The sequence below is a fragment of the Bidens hawaiensis genome, unplaced genomic scaffold, assembly GCF_021521415.1.
Source record: "Bidens hawaiensis isolate Kalapana, Puna unplaced genomic scaffold, B.hawaiensis_p1.1 tig00001511_1, whole genome shotgun sequence".
NCBI classification, from domain to species: Eukaryota; Viridiplantae; Streptophyta; class Magnoliopsida; order Asterales; family Asteraceae; genus Bidens; species Bidens hawaiensis.
This window is the reverse complement of record NW_027491085.1, coordinates 2597305-2619767: the sequence shown is the minus strand read 5'-3', so window position 1 is coordinate 2619767 and position 22463 is coordinate 2597305. Positions and strand designations below refer to the sequence as shown.

The 22463-nt window shown below is 34.3% G+C and overlaps 1 protein-coding gene and 1 non-coding gene across 5 annotated transcripts; one reads left to right on the top strand and one right to left on the bottom strand.

Moving 5' to 3' along the window:
• Nucleotides 1-3389: 3389 nt before the first annotated feature.
• On the top strand, nt 3390-9775 carry LOC143582985 (uncharacterized). Of its 4 annotated transcripts, none has more exons than XM_077065439.1 (14): nt 3390-3456; nt 3546-3609; nt 4133-4229; nt 4875-4996; nt 5182-5219; nt 5505-5584; nt 6001-6065; nt 6392-6530; nt 7759-7871; nt 7944-8010; nt 8136-8225; nt 8320-8387; nt 8482-8519; nt 9187-9773. In XM_077065439.1, exons 1-14 carry the CDS (start codon nt 3440-3442, stop codon nt 9383-9385), a joined length of 1197 nt encoding a protein of 398 aa, XP_076921554.1. In that variant the 5' UTR covers nt 3390-3439; the 3' UTR covers nt 9386-9773. The 4 variants fall into 4 exon arrangements, with proteins under 4 accessions (XP_076921554.1, XP_076921549.1, XP_076921544.1 ...); XM_077065434.1 differs by having other exon boundaries at nt 4869-4996; nt 9187-9771; XM_077065429.1 differs by having other exon boundaries at nt 3392-3456; nt 3546-3624; nt 9187-9775.
• Nucleotides 9776-10185: 410 nt separating this feature from the next.
• Nucleotides 10186-10259, bottom strand: TRNAN-GUU (transfer RNA asparagine (anticodon GUU)). Its single transcript has one exon. It is a non-coding gene; the product is annotated as a tRNA-Asn (tRNA).
• Nucleotides 10260-22463: the final 12204 nt, after the last annotated feature.

Below are 22463 nucleotides of genomic sequence, written 5' to 3'. Positions count from 1 at the left end.
AGTTATTGTAGCTTTAGGTTTTGCTTTATATAGTATAATAGGTTGGCCTCACTTGGTGTGTGCACGAAACCGAATCGAAACCGAAAAAACCAAAAAAAAATCGAACCGAAAAAACCAAAACAAATTAGAAACCGACGGTTCGGTTTAAAATTTTAGCAAACAACAAAATATTGGTTTTGGTTCGGTTTTGCAATTTGTTAAGAACCGAAAAAACCAAACCGAACCGAAATAACCATAATATCTTAACCGTGATCATTAAAACAAAATCTGTCAACGATCATTTGTTTAGTTTTAACATATGGTTAATAACAAATATATTTGGTTACTAAATATGGTTCATAACTAATAATACTAGTACTTTTAGTATTGATTTTGATTTTTTTATTTTAAATATATCTTTTTCTTAGCTTTCTATATATGAAGCCCAAATATTTAATATTCAATATGCTATTAATCATTAGTTTAAAGAAAAATTGTTCAATTTCAATAGCTTTGGTCAAGTGCTTTTTTTGCCCAAAATGTTTTTACTCGGTTAGTAAATCGCCTCGCAACCTAATCGTGCCTATACATCTTCCCCATCTATCCTCAATCCGGTTGACGCATCATATTTGAATTAATTTACTTTCTAATTTCTATTGTTTCTTACATATATTGTTGTGATGGTTCTTCTATTATAAAAGAAGAGAATATGGTATAATTCTAGTACCGTTTGTTTTCAAAACCGAACTTACATATTCATTAGTATTTTCACTTTTATTATCCGATTGAATTTTCGAGAGTAATCTAACGAGAATGCTCACACGATTCTCTTTAAAGGTAATCGGTAAGGTTTATAAACGTCGTTAAACATTAAGGGTTATAGTTGTAACATGGTGTAAAGCATTTGTGGGAAAAAAATTTTACTACTCTAATAAATAACTACTATTATATGCTACTTGTCACACTCTCATCAATTCTCATACTTTTTAACACATTTTCTAAAAATGAATCCTACATGGGTCATCACCTACCCACTTTATTGTTATTCCTACCGCCTTTTATTCAAATCAAACCTAGATCCCAAATTTCTTCCAACTCCATCACGAACTATCGGCCCTCTCCATGGCCTCCACCACCAGCAGTGCCGGCAAAGAAATAGCCCCTTTTCACGGCCGCCACCACCACCACCACTATCTCTACTCTCCACGGCCGCCACCACCACCACCACTATCTCCCCTTTCCACGGCCACCACCACATCCTCTAGATATCGATAAATGTTTTTGAGGTACTGATAATAAGTATAATTACTGATAAATACTTATTTTATTGGACCTAATACCGGTGTTCCGCTTCATTTGAATGTATATTATATAGCTAATTATTATTCAACCTAATTACTCCATCATGACATGTTTTGTGTTCTGTTCTGCTACTAATTATGTGTTTATTGTTACTCAGTTGTGTACAACCGTTGCTTGATTTAAAATATTAATAATTGGTATGCGTGTTGTTGCAGTTCAGGTCATTAGGATGTATGTATGTTATATATATGTTGCATATTATGATTCTACTTATAGGGGATTTTCCTTATACTGGTAATATTTGGTTGTTGAGGTACTGATAATATGATGATGGAACACACTTATATAATTAAATCAGAAAATCATATGTTGTACGTTGATGATTTGTTCATAGTGTGTTTGTGAAATGTTCTTTTATCTAATAAAAGCTTAAAGAACGAATACGAACAAGGCTTCATTCGTTCAGTTTGGTAAGGTCGTGTTTGTTCATTTATGTTCGTGAATGTCAGATAACGTGTTCGTTCATTTATGTTCGTTATTTTACGTTTGTTAATGTGGAATTATTTATTCCACATCCTAATCTGGTTAAAGAAACTTCACTTATAGGTAAATGTAAGTCTTTTAATATAAAAGTTTTTGACCTTTTATTGTTTTATCCTTCATTGGTTAAACGTTCTTTTCTTTTCTTTTTTATTATTACTATATTGAAGATTAAAATATTCATATATGTATGATAAAAGGTGCACTTTCAAGAAAAAAAAAGATCATGATGGCTTAACTTATTTGTAAGAAGTTGATACAGAATAAAAATGTTATATGGACTACATGATATGGAATGAGTAGATATCATCATTGTAATAATTTCAGGTAAATACACATTTATTTACAAGTATACAACATCTTTTTCTGTGTTTTTTTGTTCACTTAAGTAATTATTATATTATTATAACAGACTTGAGGGTGAAATTGACAAATTTGAAATAGAAGAAGCATGTTTTATGAAATGTGTGAGTGTCCTTGATGTTGCTCTGCACAAGTTTTTCCTCTAAAGATTTACCGGTTCAAGAAAAGGTTAATTTAACATTAAACTTAAATTATGTCATTTTGTGTGTTTCTTGATGGATCTTTTTGGCAAACTAATAGTCTTGCCGTAAAAAACAAAGTTTTGTAGGTGTATCTGGTTGTTTTTATAAAAAGATGTGGACTTCTGTTTTTCTTAAATTTACCGTATGTATTTGATGTGTGTATGTGTTAATTTTTTTTTGTGTTAGTCTAATATGTGTGTTTTTGTATATGTTTCATCTCATTGAGCAATAATTTAAAATTTATGATGAATAATATGAATAGAGATATGTTACTAATGATGTGAGAAAACTGTTTGTTGTTTACTTTTTAAAACAATTTATTAGATGACAACATCATAATGTACATTGTCCTTTATCAACTCTTTATCAGAGAGTTTACTGAATAATCATTGATTGTTCAGGAGAAACAAGGACAACAACAAAAACCATTAAGAACGGTTTGGCTTACTTTTGACCTGAAAACATCCAAAATGTAATGTTTAGAGAGAAGGTAATGTGAACTCAAATTCAAAGAAGATAAGAACATGGAGGCCAGGTTTCCTAAATAAGGCTTTGAAGACATGTACTTAAAAGTAGGTCATGTCCTTAATGTGTGTTGCCTGTTGGTGGCTAAACTCTAAAATGCTAATAAACTGAAAAAGAAGAATTTTATTATGTAAAATCATATTAATTCATAATAATCATATTATATAATTGTTTTTGTATGTTCAACATATGTATTTGATTAGGCGTATATTTTTAGTGTGTTAGCATTTAGTAAGAGTTGTGCATCTCATATGTTTTACTTTACGGGCTTTAACTATATATACTTATTATCTTTGGCATAATTGTATTTAATTGAAAATGCTAGATAAACAAATTTTTGTTTATTCCAATGCACTGTTCAAAACAAAATTAGAATTTAATCAACCAAATTATTAGCTCATATTAATTATTAATTAATATATTCGTGAGAACGCTTATATTAGACAATTATATAATCATAATTATATTAAATAAAAATTAAAGTTACCTAGTGTCAAATAAACAGAATCCATTTAACCGAAACCCGGTGGTTGCTAAAACACGCGCTCATGCTTACACTCTTCAGGTACGACTTCTTCACTAACCGATCATACACACACCTGCATATACACATAATATCGACTCCATAATTACAAGCTGAATTCGTGTTTACAGAGTAGAAGCTGCTCTGAATTCAACAATCGCCTATCGGATATCCAAATCCGTGACCTACTTTCAGGTTCATCAATCCTTCGTATTATTCCTACTTAATTAGGTTTAATTAATGGATCACCGATTGTATTTTACTCGCTAACGAGTAGTTTTTAATTACCGCTTCTGTTTAGGCTAGAGCTCAGCTCGTTTTGACTTACAAGAGTTCGACCTCATTTATTATTTGTTAATTAATATATGTACGTTTTTAATTATTTTATTATAGATTTTGAGAAAAACCTTAGCCTAGGCTCGAGCTCGTGTGCGATACCTTAAACGAGCCATAGCTAGGATCGAGCTTGGCTATGCAGTATGAAACTAATACATAGAATTCCAAAATAGTTAAAAGTTAAAACTAAAAAATACACGAGGCTCGAGTTGATAACTAAACGAGTTTCATGTAATGCTCGGGTCATTTTGAGCTTTTTATCGATCCGAACTCGATTGGCTTGTTTGCACCTCTAGCTAGAAGTAGCAGATTAGTATGTAGTTAGTGTATTTGACAGTGATTATTTGGAAACAGTTAATTCTGGTGTTGTAATTAAAGGCAGAAAGGTTACTTGTGCAGTGGTTATAAGATGGTTGGTGGAGACAACGTATGGAGGCCAAAATGGAGGACGGCCTCAGTGCAGGCTTCTTCAGCGGAAGGTGAGGGTGATTTTAAAGTGATTGATGTGATTTTGCATTAGAATTAAAATATAAGTTTTTTAAGTTATACTTCTTTCCTGCTATTACAAATACAAAATTGATTATTTTGACACCTAAGACCATGAGGTATACTCTAACTCATCTTAACTCCACATAAGCTCCACATCACTCATATTTTCTCTTTCACTCCATGTCATTCAAAGGAAATGGGTTAACCCATTTAACTCCATCTCTCTCCTATTAATACATAACTAAAATAACAAATCAATTAGTAATTAATACATAGTAAATGCATATTGTTCCTTTTAACCCGTTAAAAGCATAACCCATGGGCCTTTTTAACACACTTAACACAAGTGGGGAGTGGTTTAATCCATCTTTAAAGTGCCATGTCATTTTAACCTTTGTAGGGGTTAGAGTATACCCCATGGCCTAACAATAAAAAAAGTTGGAATTATGAAATGTTTTTTTTACTGAATTCAAATTACAACTTGAAGTCTGCATTAATGGCCTCAAATGCATGTGGTGATGGTTTGCTTTACATTCAACTGTGCTTGATACTTGTATCCTGAAATAAATTAACACCAATTTAAAAACGAGTTGTATGCCTGTTATTTGATATAAAGATATACTGTTTAGAGACAGATGTTGGTGTCAATGTTGAGGTTAAAAGTCAAGTGCAAGTCCATGAAGCCAGTTCTAGTGGAGCTGAATCAAATACTAGAAAGATGGCTACTTCTACAGGCAAACATTCAGTCACTTTGGAGGTGAAGTTTAAATTTAAATTTCTTTACTTTTTCGCTTTTCTCGTTTTGTTTTGTCAAGTTTGTTACCTTTCTCTGCAATTAAAGCTAAGAACAAATGATAAACACACCCAACTTTATTTTCGTGTCAAGAATAAGTTGAATTTAAATCTCTCTTCTAATTTTCATTGGTTGTTATTATCATACAGGTAGGGTCTTCATTGATGCGCTTCATTAAAGGAAAATGGTACGTCTTTTTGACACTTACATTTAGTTATATTCATTGCAAGCAGTGGTGTAGCCAACATATTGCTTTCGGCTGTGCCGATTAAGCATGCAATTAACCATTTACCAATGTTAAAGCAAAAAAAGATAATAAATGCAAGAACCGCACAAGTGCCATAAGAAATACAATCATCATTCGTTCATTCATTACATGTTGTAATTACAAGTACACACATATCCACACTTCGCGAGGTACATGTGAGTATGTGACCACTCTATGTAACACTTTCTTTATATCCCTCAACAGGGGTTCTACGCAGGCTAAAATTGAGCAAGAAACGGGGGTGAGGCTAATATTTCCATCATCGAGAAGCGAAGATTCATTGAGTATGTTTCTTGTTTTTATTAACCGTCTTGTCTCAATTTACTTGGGTCATGCTCTAGTGGTTGTATCGCCTATGAAATACGGATTTGTCATTTTTTTCACAAGTATATCATCTACAGATTTTTTATCCCATGCCATAAAAAGACTGTTTTCGTACAATTTCTGCATTCATTGACTTTATGCAACATCATTAGTGGTTTCAGTTCTATCATTTGCTCTAAATTCACCAACAGAACTTCGACTAATCTATTTTACTTTTTCCATTTGTTTTTATTACAATACCAAATGTAGGGTCTTATCAGTTAATATTTATTGTTCAAGACTTATTGTTAGAAAATATAAATTGTGTATACTTTGAAATCATAACATTTATTTCGTCTTATTGTTGAAAACTATTTACAAGGCAGATTTTTTGCAGTCATTGAAGGCACTCCTGATAACGTGGGTAAAGCTTCAGAAAGAATACAACTCCTAATTGAGGAGGTTAGTTACCAATCATGGAATCCTAATTAATTAGTAAAATACAGTAATAATAATAATAATAATAATAATAATAATAATAATAATAAATAAAGTACTAATACTAATCCTTATCAAAGAAATAAAACTAATGTTTACATAATAAAAGAGGTATTGTCTCATTTTAATTTAGTTGAGTCATATCAAGGAGCATTTGTACAAAGATTTAAATACTTTTGTAATAGTGTACTTTTTTATGCTTCAACTGAAAAAAGATAATACATTTTTTACTTTTCATTTCACTTAATATGCTCACATGTAATTTATTATTAATACGTGATATTGAGCAGGTTGTCAAAACCCCAGCCCTTGACTACTCTCACTTCATATCACTTCCACTGGCTCTGCATCCACCGTTGATCGATAAACTTATCAACTTTAAGAATTCAATATTAGGGATAAATGATGAAAATACTTCTACATTATCTGGTATGTGGACAAATTACCCATGATAATATAAGTATTATTTATCCATTTTCGTAATTTCTGTTTTGCCAAAAGACGGAGTTGAAAATTGTCTCTTTTTGTATGTACTGTACATACTTGTATGTAACTGTTTTCATGAAAGCTGTATGCCTTCTCTAATTTATGTGAAAAGTGTTTACTTTATATTCTTGAAATATGTGATTAGAGGTAGCAAAATGGGTGGGTCGGGTAACGGGTCAAAATGGGTAGCCGTAGTCCTTGATCGACTAAAAAAATTTGTATGAAGATCCATACATGTTTGTAACTTTGAATGTTTGTGATTAGACTTAGCAAAATCGATGTTTCAGATAGCGGGTCAAAAAGGGTACTTTCTTATAGGGGTTTAAACGAGCCAAGTCGGCTTGTCATCTTCTCGATACCTGCTAGTTAGAACCTCGAACCTAGTAGAGCTTAAACGAGCTCGAGCCTTACGATAAGGTTTCTTAAAAAATGAGTCTGAGCTCAAGCTTCACTTATCGAGCTGACTCCCGAGCCTAAACCAACCTACTATTTATATAATTTTTGTTTAATATATTTTATAGGAGCAGGTTCAAGAGGGAACTCAAAAAAAGTGGGGAGGTGGGGAACTCTTCATTTTATATGTAAAAAAAATAATATAAAGCTCGATTTCACATGTAAAAATATAATATCAATTTATAATTAATAAAATATTAAAAAATGAAAAATGTATATAAATCAATTAATAAATAATAAACGACCCGAGCTCGAGTTTGAAAAAATAATTCAAGAGCCAAGTTTCAAGTTCGAGCTTTAATAAAAGAGCTCAAAACGAGCCAAGGTCAATCTCTCGTAAATTAAGACTAGCCGAGTCCGAGTTTAGTCGAACTCAGGCTCGGGTCGTTTACACCCTACCCTTACTTTCCTACTGTCAGGTATGGGTCAGGCTGGATTGACCCAAAACACTTTCATCAAATTTGGCAGATCGGTGGGTTGGGTTGGCCCAGAACACTTCTTGTCCAACAATTATTATTTTTTTATGAACAGTTAGTGTGTCAAGTATGATTATGAAAGTTAATATACTATCTCAATAACGATAATTTTTTTTGAATAAAAGACAATTTTATGTATTAAAATACACTTTGGTTTAACTTTTGACCCGTTTACTCTTTCTAGGCTCTAGCTATCTTTTATTATATGTTATTTTTAATATCCGATATTTTGCTTACAACAGAACTGGGAATAGACAAATCCATCTTTATTAATCCAAAGACATTTCACTTAACTGTGCTCATGCTGAAGTTGTGGAATAAGGAAAGAGTCAGTGCTGCTGTTAAGATATTCAAGGTCGGTTCAATTGGTCAAGCTTTCTTGGTTGACTAAAATGCTTAACTGTTCTGTTACGATATTACTACTCAGGAAATTGAAGCAGAAATAATGGATGCATTAGATGGCCGACCTGTAGCTATTAAACTTAACGGACTGGTACGAATCTTGCAGTTAACATTTATAAGTTATATGGGCTGTTTGGATGTGCGTTTAAATGATCATTGCGATTTAAAGTGAGAATTTCTTTTGTACCTATATTAGTTCATTCTTTCTACTTTTTGGAACTCATGAAAGGTTCAGTTGAAAAGGCCCGCGTTCTCTATGCTCCTGTTGAAGTAATAGGTGGTGAGGAAAGACTTTTGCATGCTTGCAGTATCCATGATTTATATTCACCTATTTATTTTAATATTAATTCTTCCTAACATAATAACAGTTTTTTAGTGTTATTTTTCCTAAACTTTATAAGAAATCATCACTGATGCTTTTAAAAAAGGTGGCCTTGTTCTTGAAAGAGACGCCAACCATACACTAAAGGTATGTAATACTACTTGCTAGTTTTTGGTTATTTTCATTTTGTTACTGCAATTATAGAAATCAATATTGATGTATTTTTTATGATATTATGCAGTTGCATGCGACATTGATGAATACAAGACAAAGGAAAAGGTTAGTGAATCCTTGTTCCATACTCTTTTAATTATTTTCATCTTTTTTAGTTAAGGTCTTCCACATATTCACACTACTTTATAGGCTACTTGAAAAGGTATCTTGTTTTGGTTGTATCACTTTCGACCAAATATAGAATGACTAAAACGCCCTTGATTCTTTAAAAAATCAATAATTTGAACTTATAGCATTATTATCATATTGGCTCGTCATCAAAATTGTTTTCTTCTTTTCAAGAAAAGCTAAGGTTGTTTTCGTTCAAATATTCAACTTTTTTCATTAAGTCATTTATAAGCCAATTATAATGTGGTTTCATTTGTACCAATTTCTAGCCCAAAAAAATTAAAATAAATGATGAATATGTTCTTTTCTTTTTTGAAAAAAAAAACAACAGTTGTTAACTTATAACATGTCACCTCGCCAAAGATAGTCTTGGCAAGATATTTAAAGGCGTTATTGCCATTCTTGGCTAAAATTTGTATAAATGAAATCAGATGCATACACATAGAAGTATGGGTTTGACCCAAACAACGTTTTGTTCAAAAAAAACTTCTTATTAAAGTCAGGATGTAAAATTTTATTACAAATATTAATTTTATCAATAGTTATCTTGTTTCGGTAAGTATACGAATAAAAATGCTGAGAAAATTGTTATTTCTGACAACAGAAAATATGACACAAAAAAGTTCAACTCGTTTAATGACTCATTTGATGCTCGAGGCATTATGGAGCAATATGGTTCAGAAGAATGGGGAGAATATGCTATCCCTGAACTTCATCTTTCACAAAGGTTTGTGTATGATGAAAATGGTTATTACCATTGTTGCGCTTCTTTTCCCCTCCCTAAAAACACGCAAGCAGATTAGTTTATTATGGCGTTAGCTCACCTGTTTCGTTGGGAGATGTTTTTTTTAAACGATTAATGTTTGAATTTGGAAGTCGGTCAGTCCCAAGTGTTAAGAAGTTTGTGCTGAAGTCTGAACGATGAATGGCTAAGACTAGTTGGTTTGTAAACTAGTATTAATGTATGAATGTGTACTTTTTCTGTTTCGCCCGTCATAAACTTGGGTCGTTAACGAAGAAGATCCCGGGGAGGAGCGAGATCTTGGTTGCGATTAGTGCAAGCTACTTTGGGCTCGACTTATATTTATAAAGTATATGAATATATATGTCCGTGTATGCTTTTCTAGTTTAGCCAAAGTCAATGTGAAGGTTAGAGTCTTTGGATACTGCAATATTGAGAAGGCTTTTTTTTTTTTTTTTTTGGAACTCACACCTTGCAAATCTACATCAATAACTATAAGACTAGTTGACTCGGCTACTTGCTAGGAATATCTTTACTAAATGTCTTGATATCACGTAATGTTTTTATTTGGTTGTTTTGTCCTAAAAGATGTAACATGTCATGGTAATCAATTCATGTAAGTTTCAGTTTCAACAATTGGAACAAATGAAAAACTATTTTTTCAACTCTTCAGTTTTTGTAATTATTTAACATGTAATATAAGAAAAAAATAAGAATGAACACACGGTTGCATTTGAAATAATTTTGGTGGCATATAAATCAGTTGTGTAATAAATAATTAAATCCATTAAGAACTTAAAAAGCCAGTTGAAAACTTTGGATATTATAACAAATGTATTAAATAAAAATTATTCTATTATTCGCTAGAAGGAGGTCTTGAACCTCCGACCTTGTGGTTAACAGCCACACGCTCTAACCAACTGAGCTATTCCAGCAGTTGTGATTACACCATGACTGATTTGACTGATGACATTTTAACGTGAAAGATACGTTTGGAACCCTTTTTTATAGTTATTTGATATCAAACTTCTTATATATTTATCTCAGATGTATTATAGATGTTGGTTGTCACCATAATACTACGTAGCGTAATCCTTTAAATGAGACATAAAACGTGAGGCATAGCTTTTCCTTGTCATGTGTAATCACTACGAACGCGTAATGAACTTAACCAGATAAGATTTCTTAAAAAAATATTTTTTGTTTTATTTAAGTATATGTGATCATATTTAAATTTTATAAACTTAATTGACCAAAGAGTCTGTAAAGGAAAAAAAAAACGAAAAACATGACAACTCAAGCTTCGTAGTTTTCTTCTTAGCTTAGAATTATGAAAAGTGACTTGTAAAGGATTGGTGGCAGAACACATGAAACATGTTCAACTTGTAGATTGTTATATATATTTTCATAATTGTGGATCAGCTGCACCTATGTGTTCATCGTGTAGCTATTGTCATGGACTCACACACGACTACACGAGCACACAAAAGTTTATGGGATATTATTCACCAACGTCTATACAGTTAAAGATGTTGAATGGAATGGAGGGGTTCTTTACCAAGTTGGTTGAAAGTGTATCAATCACTTAGAAAGATTAAAATAGGTTTATTTAAAACGGATTAGCAACATGAATTCGACCAGAATTTATTCCTCCTTTTGTGTTGAGATAGAGATAGCGATGGAGAGTCAGATGGAAAATAATTTTCTTGAACGACCGATGAATAAGGTCCGGCTACCCCGCGTAACCCAATGGAAAAAGGAGACTGCATACGTCCGTGATCGCAGTCAAGAGAGTCAACTTAAAATGCTCCCACTCCATCCAATTCCTTAATATAGAGATGAAATTTAGCGACTAACTCTTATTCTCTATATTTGGAGCACTCTTATTGTTAAGTTTTTATTCCATACCACAATCATACAATTTAGAGAAAAATATTCAAAATGATTAAAAATTAAATAAATCATTCTTACAATTCATACACAATATTTTTTCTGCTATTTTTACATTATTTTCTTATTTGTTACTGTTAAAAATGTGATATTTTCCTTTTATGCAATTCAATACTTTTTTGTTATAGTTTATGTTTCTTATATGGTTTATATGTGTTTGTTTAATTGTTTGCATTGTAAAACGAGTGAGGTTTTTGGTGTCAAACAGGCTTGTAGCTGGCATGGAAAGTGTGTGGGCTTGAAACCGGCATGAAGCTTTTAGAGAGGACGGGACACCCATATAGGTAGAGTGTATGATTTCCAAGCCATATGGTAACACCGCGCCACCCCATATGGGTATGGTGCATGGGTTCATTTCATGGCAAAGGTTTACCACAAACTTGATTGAATGGCAAATGTTGGAGAATTAAAATTACTTAATAATTAATTTATTGCACATGTGGGTAGGTGCCGCCAGTACTTTTGTAGTTTGTGGGTACTTAAGGGTTAAAATGAGATGGCAATGTAAGAGCATTCTCATCCAATCCCTTAAAATTATATGATATAGGTATGCAAATTATAGGATGGGTTTTGAGTTGTTGTGAGTGTAAGTTATAGGGTGGAGAGAGAAAAGATAGTGTTTTTTTGTATATTTGGGGAAACAAAGTTTGTCCTTATTTATTTTTTAATATTTGTTGAATTGGTTGTAGTAGAGGAGAGAGAACTATAATGATAAAAGTATAATAAAAATATTATTTACAAATGACTATTATCATATTCTTCAAACCTAAATATCAAAAAATAAGGAACAACATCATCATCATCATCATCATCATCCTTAACCCGACTTTAATAATAATAATAATATTATGTGTGATCAAAATAAATATAACTATAATATGTTGTGATCTAAATAAATAATTATACACTTACTTTGTGAATATTCACCAAACTCAATGTGATTTTCACAATGTTCATTGCTCGCTATTTGTTTTGTGCTGGTAATGCAAGTCAATCGTCACCCTACTCCAAATGTCCATTCGTCCTTACGAACAATGTTATACCAGTCCTTTTCAACCACCCGGGATCGGTCCTTATCGGTATGATATTTCATCTTTGGCGCAATACTGGAAGGCGTGGGTGAATCAGTTCTTACTTGGCTACTTGCTACAATTGCAAGTTGCAAAAAATTTAATATATCAACAAGTTTCTACAATTGAAATCAAGAAACAAGTATAAATTAGGTAATTTTCGCTGGTAACGGAAATCAAGAAAAAAAAGTAACCTATGGAGATTACGCTAACAACGACGTCTCTGCCTTGTTTACCACTTGCAATTGTGAGGTTTGGTAGACGGTAGTGAATTCGAAATCCTAGGGATATTTATACCCGGCTTTCCAGAAGCGTTTTTTGGGTGTAAAAAGCTTAGTAAGTGCGTAGGTTAGTCAATAAGAAAATTACTAAATTAGGACTACTTATAAATAATACTTTGTAACGTCATATAATACATGTTTTGAAGAAAGTTCCAATTAGTAAAGTTAGAAGCATTTGAATCTTATTCATTTGGTGATCAGGTGTTGTCCCTTTCACTACTTAAAGTTTGTCCGTTTTGGGCAAACAAGGACATTAATTAATGATTAAGGGTGCTTACTGTTCGGTTTAAAATTAGAAACCGTTCAAATTGATCATCGGTTTGGTTTTTTATTGAATTTTCGGTCGGTTGATTTCAAAAGCTTCAAACCGTAATGAACGGCTCGGTTTACGGTTTTTAAAATTTCAAACCGTAATAAACCGGACCGGGCCGTATAAGTTTAACGACACTATAAGTTTTGGCGTTACCAAAACTTCAACAGAGGTATGGTATATATTTAGTTAAATGGATAGGTAAATAAACAAACGCTTTTCAATAAAAAGTTTTTATGAAACAATTTTCATCACAAAATTGACATTTTGTATGTTTTAATTTTTTAACTGTTATTTCTTTACAAGTTCATAGGAGTGTAGGTTAATTAATTGAAGGTAAGATTCCACAGAGAAGGTTGGAGAATTGGATTGGGTTGTGATTTTCTTCATAGACTCCATGCTATTTTTTGTAACTTCTATTTGCTAATTTTTGAAAAAAAATAAAATTACTTGCAAACTTTTTCTTTAACGGTCAACAAATATATAGTGTCTAGGTATTTCGTACGGGATGACCCGATGGCTAAAGGCCACCATTATTTGGCTCAACCCAGCCGTACGTAGCCCTTAAGTATCTCAAAGTTATCTCCATTTCCGGGGAACATCCACCCGTCCAAAGGCTAAATGATGCCCTTATGATTGAGCTGGAGATCACAAAGATCTCAGTCTTCTTTCATTTAGTCACCCGTGCCCCCAAAGTGTTGTAACTGATAATTAAATTTGGGTCTCTATTAAGAAACCCAAACTTTCTACAAATACACCACATTGGAAAGGGCATACTTGCAAACATGGGTCAACATGCAAATATGAAGAGTGTTAGTCAACGTGCAGATGCACTAATCCAATAAGCCGAAACTGTGAAACCAAATCATTAGTAATGGTTCGGTTTTAGTTTTCAACGGTTCAGTTTCGGTTTACATTGATAAAAAACCGTTACTAACGGTTTGACCTAAAATCGGACCATAAACACCCCAAATAATCATACAACAATTGAACTTCAATAAGTAGAAGTTTCAATTTCATGCAACACATGACAAGGTCCAATTTTGTCATTGACCCCCGTAGTTAGTTTATGGACTATTTGATTTGTATCAACATTCAACAATGTGTCGAATCGTTTGAATAACAAAAACCAAAATCTTGGCCAATAATTGTATGCGAATACGTGAAATGCAGAAGTACAAATACTTAACATAATGTTTGGTGAAAGTGAACTTGATTGTGAGTGATTGTTAACGACAAAGTTGGTTTTTGAAAATATATTATGCCAAACGGATGGATAAAATAGCGGGTCAAGTTATTCTACAAAATGAGACAAAATTAGAATGATGAGAAAATTTGTAGCCACAAAAAAAATCCTCTCAAAAAATTAATAAAAAAATCACAACTCAAAATTTAGTAAAAACACAAAAATGTTTTCATCATCTTCCTTTAAAAAAAAACAAAACAATTAAAACAATATTGAGGGAAAAAGATTATTGTGTCTTTCATTTATCATTGTGTTTTTTGTTTGTTTTCGTGATTGATTTTGTCTTTTTTTTTCTTGATATTGTGTTTTTTTTCTTGATATTGTATTATATTACTTAACATTTTGTTATAATTTGTTCAGCACCGTGTCATATCTTGCAATCTTTTTGTGTCTTTTTTTAGTTATAATTCTGTTTTTTGTTCATTTTCTTCATTGTGTCTTTAATCTTGGCATTGCGTCTTTCCATCGCTTTTTTTAACGAGAATGACGGAGAAAACATTTGAGTTTAAAAAATAATCGTTTTTTATTTTTATTTTGAGTTATGATTTTTTTATTACTTTTTTTGTAAACAAATTTTTGAAAGGATGTTCGTGTGGTCACAAATTCTTCTAACACTTCTCATCTTTTGTCTTCTTTTGTATTTTAACATTTTCCTAGATAACAAATACTTCTTGGGAAAATTCTCTAAATAACCATTTTGAGTAGAGAGAAAATGGCAAATAGTCCAAAATCGTTATATATATTTCCAAAATAGCCCACTAAATTTGGACTAAGGTAAACAGATCTGACGAAATATTTAAACTAATAGAAATCTGACAAGTGTAAATTTTTTTTTTTTGAAAATTCGGTGAGTTATTTGAAAATTTTGGGGGTAGAGGTGAAAAAAAAACGTATCCGGACCCGAAAAAAATACCCGGAACCGGTTTTTTTATACACGGGTATTCTATACCCGAAACCGGAACCGACCCTACCCGTAGAGTATGGATAGGGTATGCATCTTGAGCTCAAGACCCGTACCCGGAGCCGTACCCAATTTATACCCGTAAATACCCGGACCCGGTCATACCCTATACCTGTACCCGGTTATACCCGATACCAATTTTCTAATACCCGGTATAATACATGAGTTTTTATGGTATATTTTTATGTTTACTTCACAACTTTTATGTTTAAGTTTTTGTAAAATGCATATTGTTAAGTAAATAATTTGTAATTAATAGGATTTATGGTTTTTGTAATATAGTTTAATTATTTTTATGAATTACAAAACAAATTAAAATTTTAAACGAATTTAAAAATGTATTAATCACTTAGAAAGTGTATTAAACATTTAAACCCACCAACGTCTCTACTCTCTACAGTTAAAGATGTTTAATGGAGGGATGATTTACCAAGTTGGTTGAAAGTGTATTAATCACTTATAGAAAGATTAAAATGCATTTATTTAAAACTGATTAGCAACATAAATTGGACCGGAATTTATTCCTCCTATTGTGTTGAGATAGAGACGGCGATGGAGGGTGAAATGAAAATTATTTTTCTTAAACGACCAACGAATAAGATCCGGCTACCCTAATAACCCAAAAGCAAATGGCAACTACATACGCCTACTATCACATACACCGTTGAGAGTCAAATTAAAATACTCTCATTCCATCCAATTCCTTAATATAGATATTGAATGTAGCGACTCACTCTTATTCTCTATATTTACTATTTAGAGCACTCATATTGTCAAGTTTTTATTCATACCACATTCATACAATTTAGAGAAAAATATACAAAATGATTAAATATTACATGAATCATTCTTACAATTCATGCACAATATTTTTTCTGCTGTATTTTTTCATTTTTTTTTATTATTTGTTCCTGTTAAAAGTATTATATTTTCTTTTTATGCAATTCAATATATTTTTCTATAGTTTCTTAAATGGTTTATAATTATATGCGTTTGTTACTTTGTGTGCATGGTGAAGCGAGTTGTGTTTTTGGTGTCAAACGGGCTTGTAACTGGCCTGGAAAGTGTGTGGGCTTGGAGCTGGCATGAAGCTGTTACAAGTGTTGAAGACCAAGCCCAGAGGCCCAGTTCTTTATAATTGACCATACATAAAAACGTGGTGTAAAAAGAGGTTAAAAAGGCCTCAAGGGTATTCGAGATAATTTTCACCATATTCTACATCACAATCCGTTAGGTTTTTGATTAAAAGCTGTTATGTTCTTGAGAGCTTTGTTGCGGGATAATTGTGTTAATGATCTAGTTTGATTATGTAGTCGGTTAATTGGTGGTGTATAGCCGCCTCGTCTTGTTCGATTGATTGTTGTTGGATTTGGTTGATCTTGATTAATTAATATGAGATGAAGTATGATTTATGACAGTCACAAATTATTAGAGTGATGTGTGTGTTTTTTTAAATTTTTAAACTATCTTAACACCTGACCAATCATACATTACCATCTATGGTGACCGTGTTGCCATGATTCCCGTAGAACCCGAACCCATGTACCTGCTACCAGTCTACCACCCCCACCACCTCGGTATAATTGAAAACAAAAAAACATTCTGCAATAATAATTTATAAACTATACTTCATTTCAAAGTTGGCAAACGACAAACCATAAGATTGACTTGGTTCATGTATCTAGTGACGTTCTATAAAACATGTGCATAATTGTAATAGTGAAGATGTGCACGCAGAGGCCCATCCCTATTTCTAAAATAGGAAAATTGTCACAAATCAAATCACTGTCAAAGGAGTATGGTTATGTAGGCCTACATCATTATTATAACATGAATAATTAAAATTTATATTCTTTTGGTTCTTGAATATCCTTGACTTATTTTACAATGTATATTTTTATAATGAGTAATCTAAAAAAGTTATAATAAATCTACCTATTTTAAAAAATATATTATAACTCTATAATCATAGATTCATAGTCTGAAAATACTTGAGCATGATGGCATGAATGTCGTCAAAATAATAATAATAATAATAATAATAATAATAATAATAATCCGTAATGTACACTTTTTATGTGATTTATCATTGAAAGTACAAAATGTACAATGTGAAATATTTTGTATGTTTCTTTTGGAGCTCGTACACGTGGGAAAAGGGACCAACGAATAAAATGAGTAACATGTATATATATATATATAATATATATATTTTTGATAAACTATAAAAAAAAGAAATAATGTTGTTAAAACCAGGCCAAATGAGAACGTTAGATTTGCATGAATTGAACTGCGGTATGTTTTAAAACATTCGTGGTGGTGGTGGCATCAAGTCTGATGAGTAAACCTGTAAAACAGTTAGGCATATCAAGTTTAAGAAAAACGCAAATTGAGAAGAAAAATATTTGGTTTTTATTATTGCGACTCAACTACCTGGAATATTTGGATTTGCAGAAACAAAATGTAACCAGTAACTAGTTTCTGAATTTGATTTTTTTTGAATGATCAACAAATTTTTTATTAAAACTCTAGCAAGGAGCTAGAAACACTTAATACAACCATCAATAACAAACACACCCAACATAAGTTACTACATTACAAACGGAATGTACACCAATCCTCCCACGAAAGCCCGAACCTTTTCGACCTGTTCTTTATCCAAAGAAAACCGAGCACTTTTATCTCTTCCGTCAAATTATTTAATTGGATAGAAGTCCCTTTGTGAACCAAGGCATTTCGTTTCTTCCAAATACACCACAACGTAACTAAACAAACCGCATGGAACATTTTGGTCTTATTTTTATGAAACGAAACAAATTTGTGTAAATCGACCAAATCCTGTACACAAAAGGCATAAATAGGGGGGACCTTACACCATTGAGCAACCCAACTCCACACCATTTGAGCTAACCCACAAGAAATAAAGACATGGTCTATCGACTCCTCAACACATCCACATATCGGACAAATAGTCGATCTCACCGGAATATTTCTTCTAGCTAACGCATCAAGAGTTGGTAGTTTATTTAACACCGCCCTCCAAGCTACAAAGCTCACTTTTCTAGGGATCCAATTATTCCAAATAAAAACATATTATGGAGCTACCAAGGAGTTCTCCACCAACATACCTTTTAGACACCCAACTGCCTTGTCGTTACCGGGTTCGAGTATCACCTGTTGACAAGCTGTCAGTAACCCCCTGAACTCTCCCAAAAGAACCGGCCCGCCTGGTTCTCTGAACCAATCCCATCTCCCGCATATCATATCATCTACCATAAAGAGTCGATCAGCCACCGAACACCACTTTGATTTTTCATTTGAAAAAAGAGACGGAAATTGTTCACAAAGGGGTCGGTCGCCGATCCAATTGTCCAACCAAAACCACGCTTGTTCCCCGCTTTTTACCACCGTCCGAATTATCCTACTCAACGCAATCCCGGATGATTCAAGTATTGGGGAGATATTTATTATTTGCTGCCATGGGCCCGCATTCGACACTTTCACCGGAATGAATGACCAAGACCTTGACGAATGATGTATAGCCCATATTACTTTCCACCACAGCTTTCCTCTTTCGTTTTTAAATCGCCACCACCATTTGGCAAGTAACGATGCATTTGCGCCTCGTAAGCAACCCAAACCGAGACCCCCATACTCGATCGGAGCCGCCACTTTTTCCCAAGCTACCCAACTGATCTTGGCCTTCTCTTCCAAACCACCCCAAAAAAATAATCTCCGCAGCCGATCGAGCTTATCCAACACCCCCGAAGGGGCTTTAAATAACGAAAAATAATAATTAGGGAGAGAGTTTAAAATTGACTTTAGAATCGTAACACGACCACCGAACGACAAGTTTCTGGCTTTCCACCGAGAGAGTCTTTTCTTAAAAAGTTCTACGTCCGGATCCCATGAGTCGATCAAGTTCATGTTTGCACCTATTTGAATCCCCAGGTGTTGAAATGGAATTGATCCAACCTTATAGTGAAGAATAACAGCCATATTTTCCATCTCTAAAGGCTCCACTTTTATTCCAAATAGTCGACACTTGGATAAGTTTATTTTTAACCCCGAAACCAAATAAAAACACCGAAGAATCCGGCATAAATTCTGCGCGTTTTGGTCACTCCATTCGCCAATAAAAATCACGTCATCTGCGTATAAAAAGTGTGATAATATCGGGCCTTTCATTCCACATTTTAATCCGGAGTATACCCCTTTATCCACCGCACGCTTCATCATACCCGAAAGACCTTCCATAGCGATAATGAATAAGAAATGAGATAACGGATCACCTTGTCTTAGCCCCCGAAAGCACTGGAATTCCGGGGTCGGAGACCCATTTACCAAAACCGAAGCCCGACTCGCCTTCAAAATAGCCGCTACCCACTTTCGCCATCTTAAAGGGAACCTCATTTGTTCCATAATCGAATCCAAATAGCCCCAATTTAACGAGTCGTACGCCTTTTCTAGATCAACTTTAAAGAATAAGCCTTTCTTTTTTGACCTTTTTAACCATGCTAGCGTCTCGTTCATAATTAGAGGGCCATCCAAAATGCTCCGGTTGGCGGGAAAAGCCGATTGCTCCTCCGAAATTAAATCCCCAACTATCATCTTAATTCTTCTAACCAACACTTTGGATATAACCTTGTTAATACACCCAATCAAACTAATCGGCCGAAAGTCCCCCAGCGTAGCAGGGTCCTTACTTTTGGGAATTAGAACAATAAAAGAGGACATACACCCAAAGGTAAACGATCCTCGTTAAAAAACTCAGAAAAGATCTTCAGAAAATCATCTTGAAAGCAGTTCCAGAAGCGTTTAAAAAATCTGAAGTTAAACCCATCCGGACCCGGAGAACGATCTCCTGCACACTCCCAAACCGCATCTTTAATTTCCGACAAAGAGAAAGGAGAGATCAGCCCATTCGCTTCAGAATCGCTCAAAGTCTTTAAATTATTTGTCTCCAATATCGGCCTTTCTTCCATTGGTTCCTCAAACTTTTTAGCAAAAAATTCAAACACCAAATCTTTCATAATAATTGGATTTGAAACCCAGCTCCCATCCACCATAATCCCATGTAAACGATTATTACTAAGACTGGCATTAAGAATCCCATGGAAGTATTTGGAGTTCTCATCCCCTTCCAAAGCCCACCGGACCCTCGCCTTTTGTTTTAGGTCCCGATATTTCGCCTTTTCGAATTTTTTCACAACTGTAATATAACCTGCCCTTCTGTCCAATTCAGCCTCAGTCAACTGTTTACTCTCCCCAATCTCTTCAATCAACCGAATCGCCTCTTTGTTCTTCTCGTATTCCCCTTCTTGTCTATCGCGAACCAGTTTCAACCACTTTTTAATACGGTTTTTTAACCACCTAAGCTTGATAGTTAACGCCAAATCTGCATGACCAAAAAACTTAAACAGAGAAGATTGTACCTGCACGAACTCCTCAAAACCGTCAATATCAAGCCATGAATTATAAAAGCGAAACGGGGTATGACCGAAATCATTGTTCACCGTAGAGAGTAAGAGTGGTCTGTGATCTGAGCAACCTTTTGCAAATAAAGTCAAAGAAGCAAGCGGCCAAGAATTCATAAAATCCTTACACACCAAGACCCTGTCTATTTTACTAAATCTGTCGCCTTTGTCGGACACATACGTAAATAGACCCCCACCCATATGAAATTCCTCAAGTTCGGCTTCCATGACAAACCGATTGAACACATCGGCATTTGAAGCTACGAACTCCGAGTTTAATCTTTCCTTTGATTCCCGGACCTCGTTAAAGTCCCCTACGAAAACACATAATCCTACAATTGATCTTCTAACCACCAACAATTCGTCCCATAGCAATTTTCTCTCTACCGGATCATTGGGGACATAAACATTCACAATAGTAATCAAAATGTCCAATGGTTTTATAATACCGGATATAGCGAGGAATCTACGGTGAGAACATGAGCCGGTTAATCGAAAATAAGACGGATCCCAGACACTTAGAATGCCACCTGATCTACCAACCGCATCAACCGTATCATATTCACACTCTGACCTTCCCCAAAACCGACACACCCCCCATGAAGGAATTCTTGATAATTTTGTCTCCTGAATACACACGAAGTGAGCACCATGACTAGTCTTCAATCCACGAATCCAGTCGGCTTTTTTGGATTCGCCAGCCCCCTAACATTCACTGGTAACAGATTCATGAGGGAACCACATGTCCACCTTCATCTATAATAACCGTTTTGACCTCCGATCTATATTTCTCCAAAGATACCCCCAGTTTGTCGCCTATCTTAATTGTCGCTTCTGTTTCCTTATCGACATCCATCACCGAATCAGAAGGGGCTATTAAACCTGGACCACCCTCATCCCCTACGTCTGTAACTGGAACTAAACTCCGATTCGGTTCCATCTCCAGAGGAGTTTCTTCTTGAACCACTGAGACGTTGACTTTGCATACGTCCACCTCTTGTAAACTCGGAAACGGAACCCCACAGGACCCTCCTTTAGTTGAGAGCATATTATTTCCTACGTCTAGTGGACTATTGGATCCTGGGTTTCTTCGGTTTCTGGGCCTTTTCCTAGAGGCTGGAGTGAAGGAAGGGCCCACGTTAATATTCTTTCCCATATTATCTCTAATCTCATAATTCATTCTAGTCAAAAGGGCCCCACCTTCATTTAATGATCCCATGTTTCCAATGTCTGCATTCACCTCCACGCCATGCATAGTAGCCGACCTACCATCATCTAGACCTAGTTGATTTTTTGACGAAACCTCCGGTTCCACCCCACCCATCGGACCCGCATCATCTCGCGGTGTTACTGGAGATGACGGAATAAACTCACCATCTTCTACGTCATCCATGGCTTGTCCGGTCACCGATACACCCGTCGACTCGCTCGTGTTCACGTCAGACGAGTCGTCGAAGAAACTAGGCACCCAAGTCTTCATCTCTTCCGACACCCAAACTGGGTACTCTTTACCATTCCACTTAACCACAATCTCCTCTTGAATACGAGCACCAATTTTTGTCAGGATGAAGCAGTCACCAGCCGAATTATCTTTACCTTGCCAAGAAAACTCCGATGGACAAATTTTTCTACCAAATAGTTCTCCAATCTTGTCGTAGCTCGAACTATCTCGAAGCATTATTGGTAGACCCACAACTTTTAATCCAGCAACCCTATCGAAAGGGATCTCCTGTCCATCCCAAATTGAGGCCTCTTCCAAGTATTTTTCTCGAATCGGAGCATGATTATTCAAGAAGTCTACCGCTTGTGCAGGTTTATTGAACACAAACAATAGTGTTAGGCCC

Coding starts and splice junctions, on each gene's coding strand:
- LOC143582985 (XM_077065421.1), top strand. Junction 5,585..6,000: donor GAGAAGCGAAGATTCATTGA/GTATGTTTCTTG, acceptor GATTTTTTGCAG/TCATTGAAGGCACTCCTGAT. Junction 8,011..8,135: donor TATTAAACTTAACGGACTGG/TACGAATCTTGC, acceptor TCTACTTTTTGG/AACTCATGAAAGGTTCAGTT.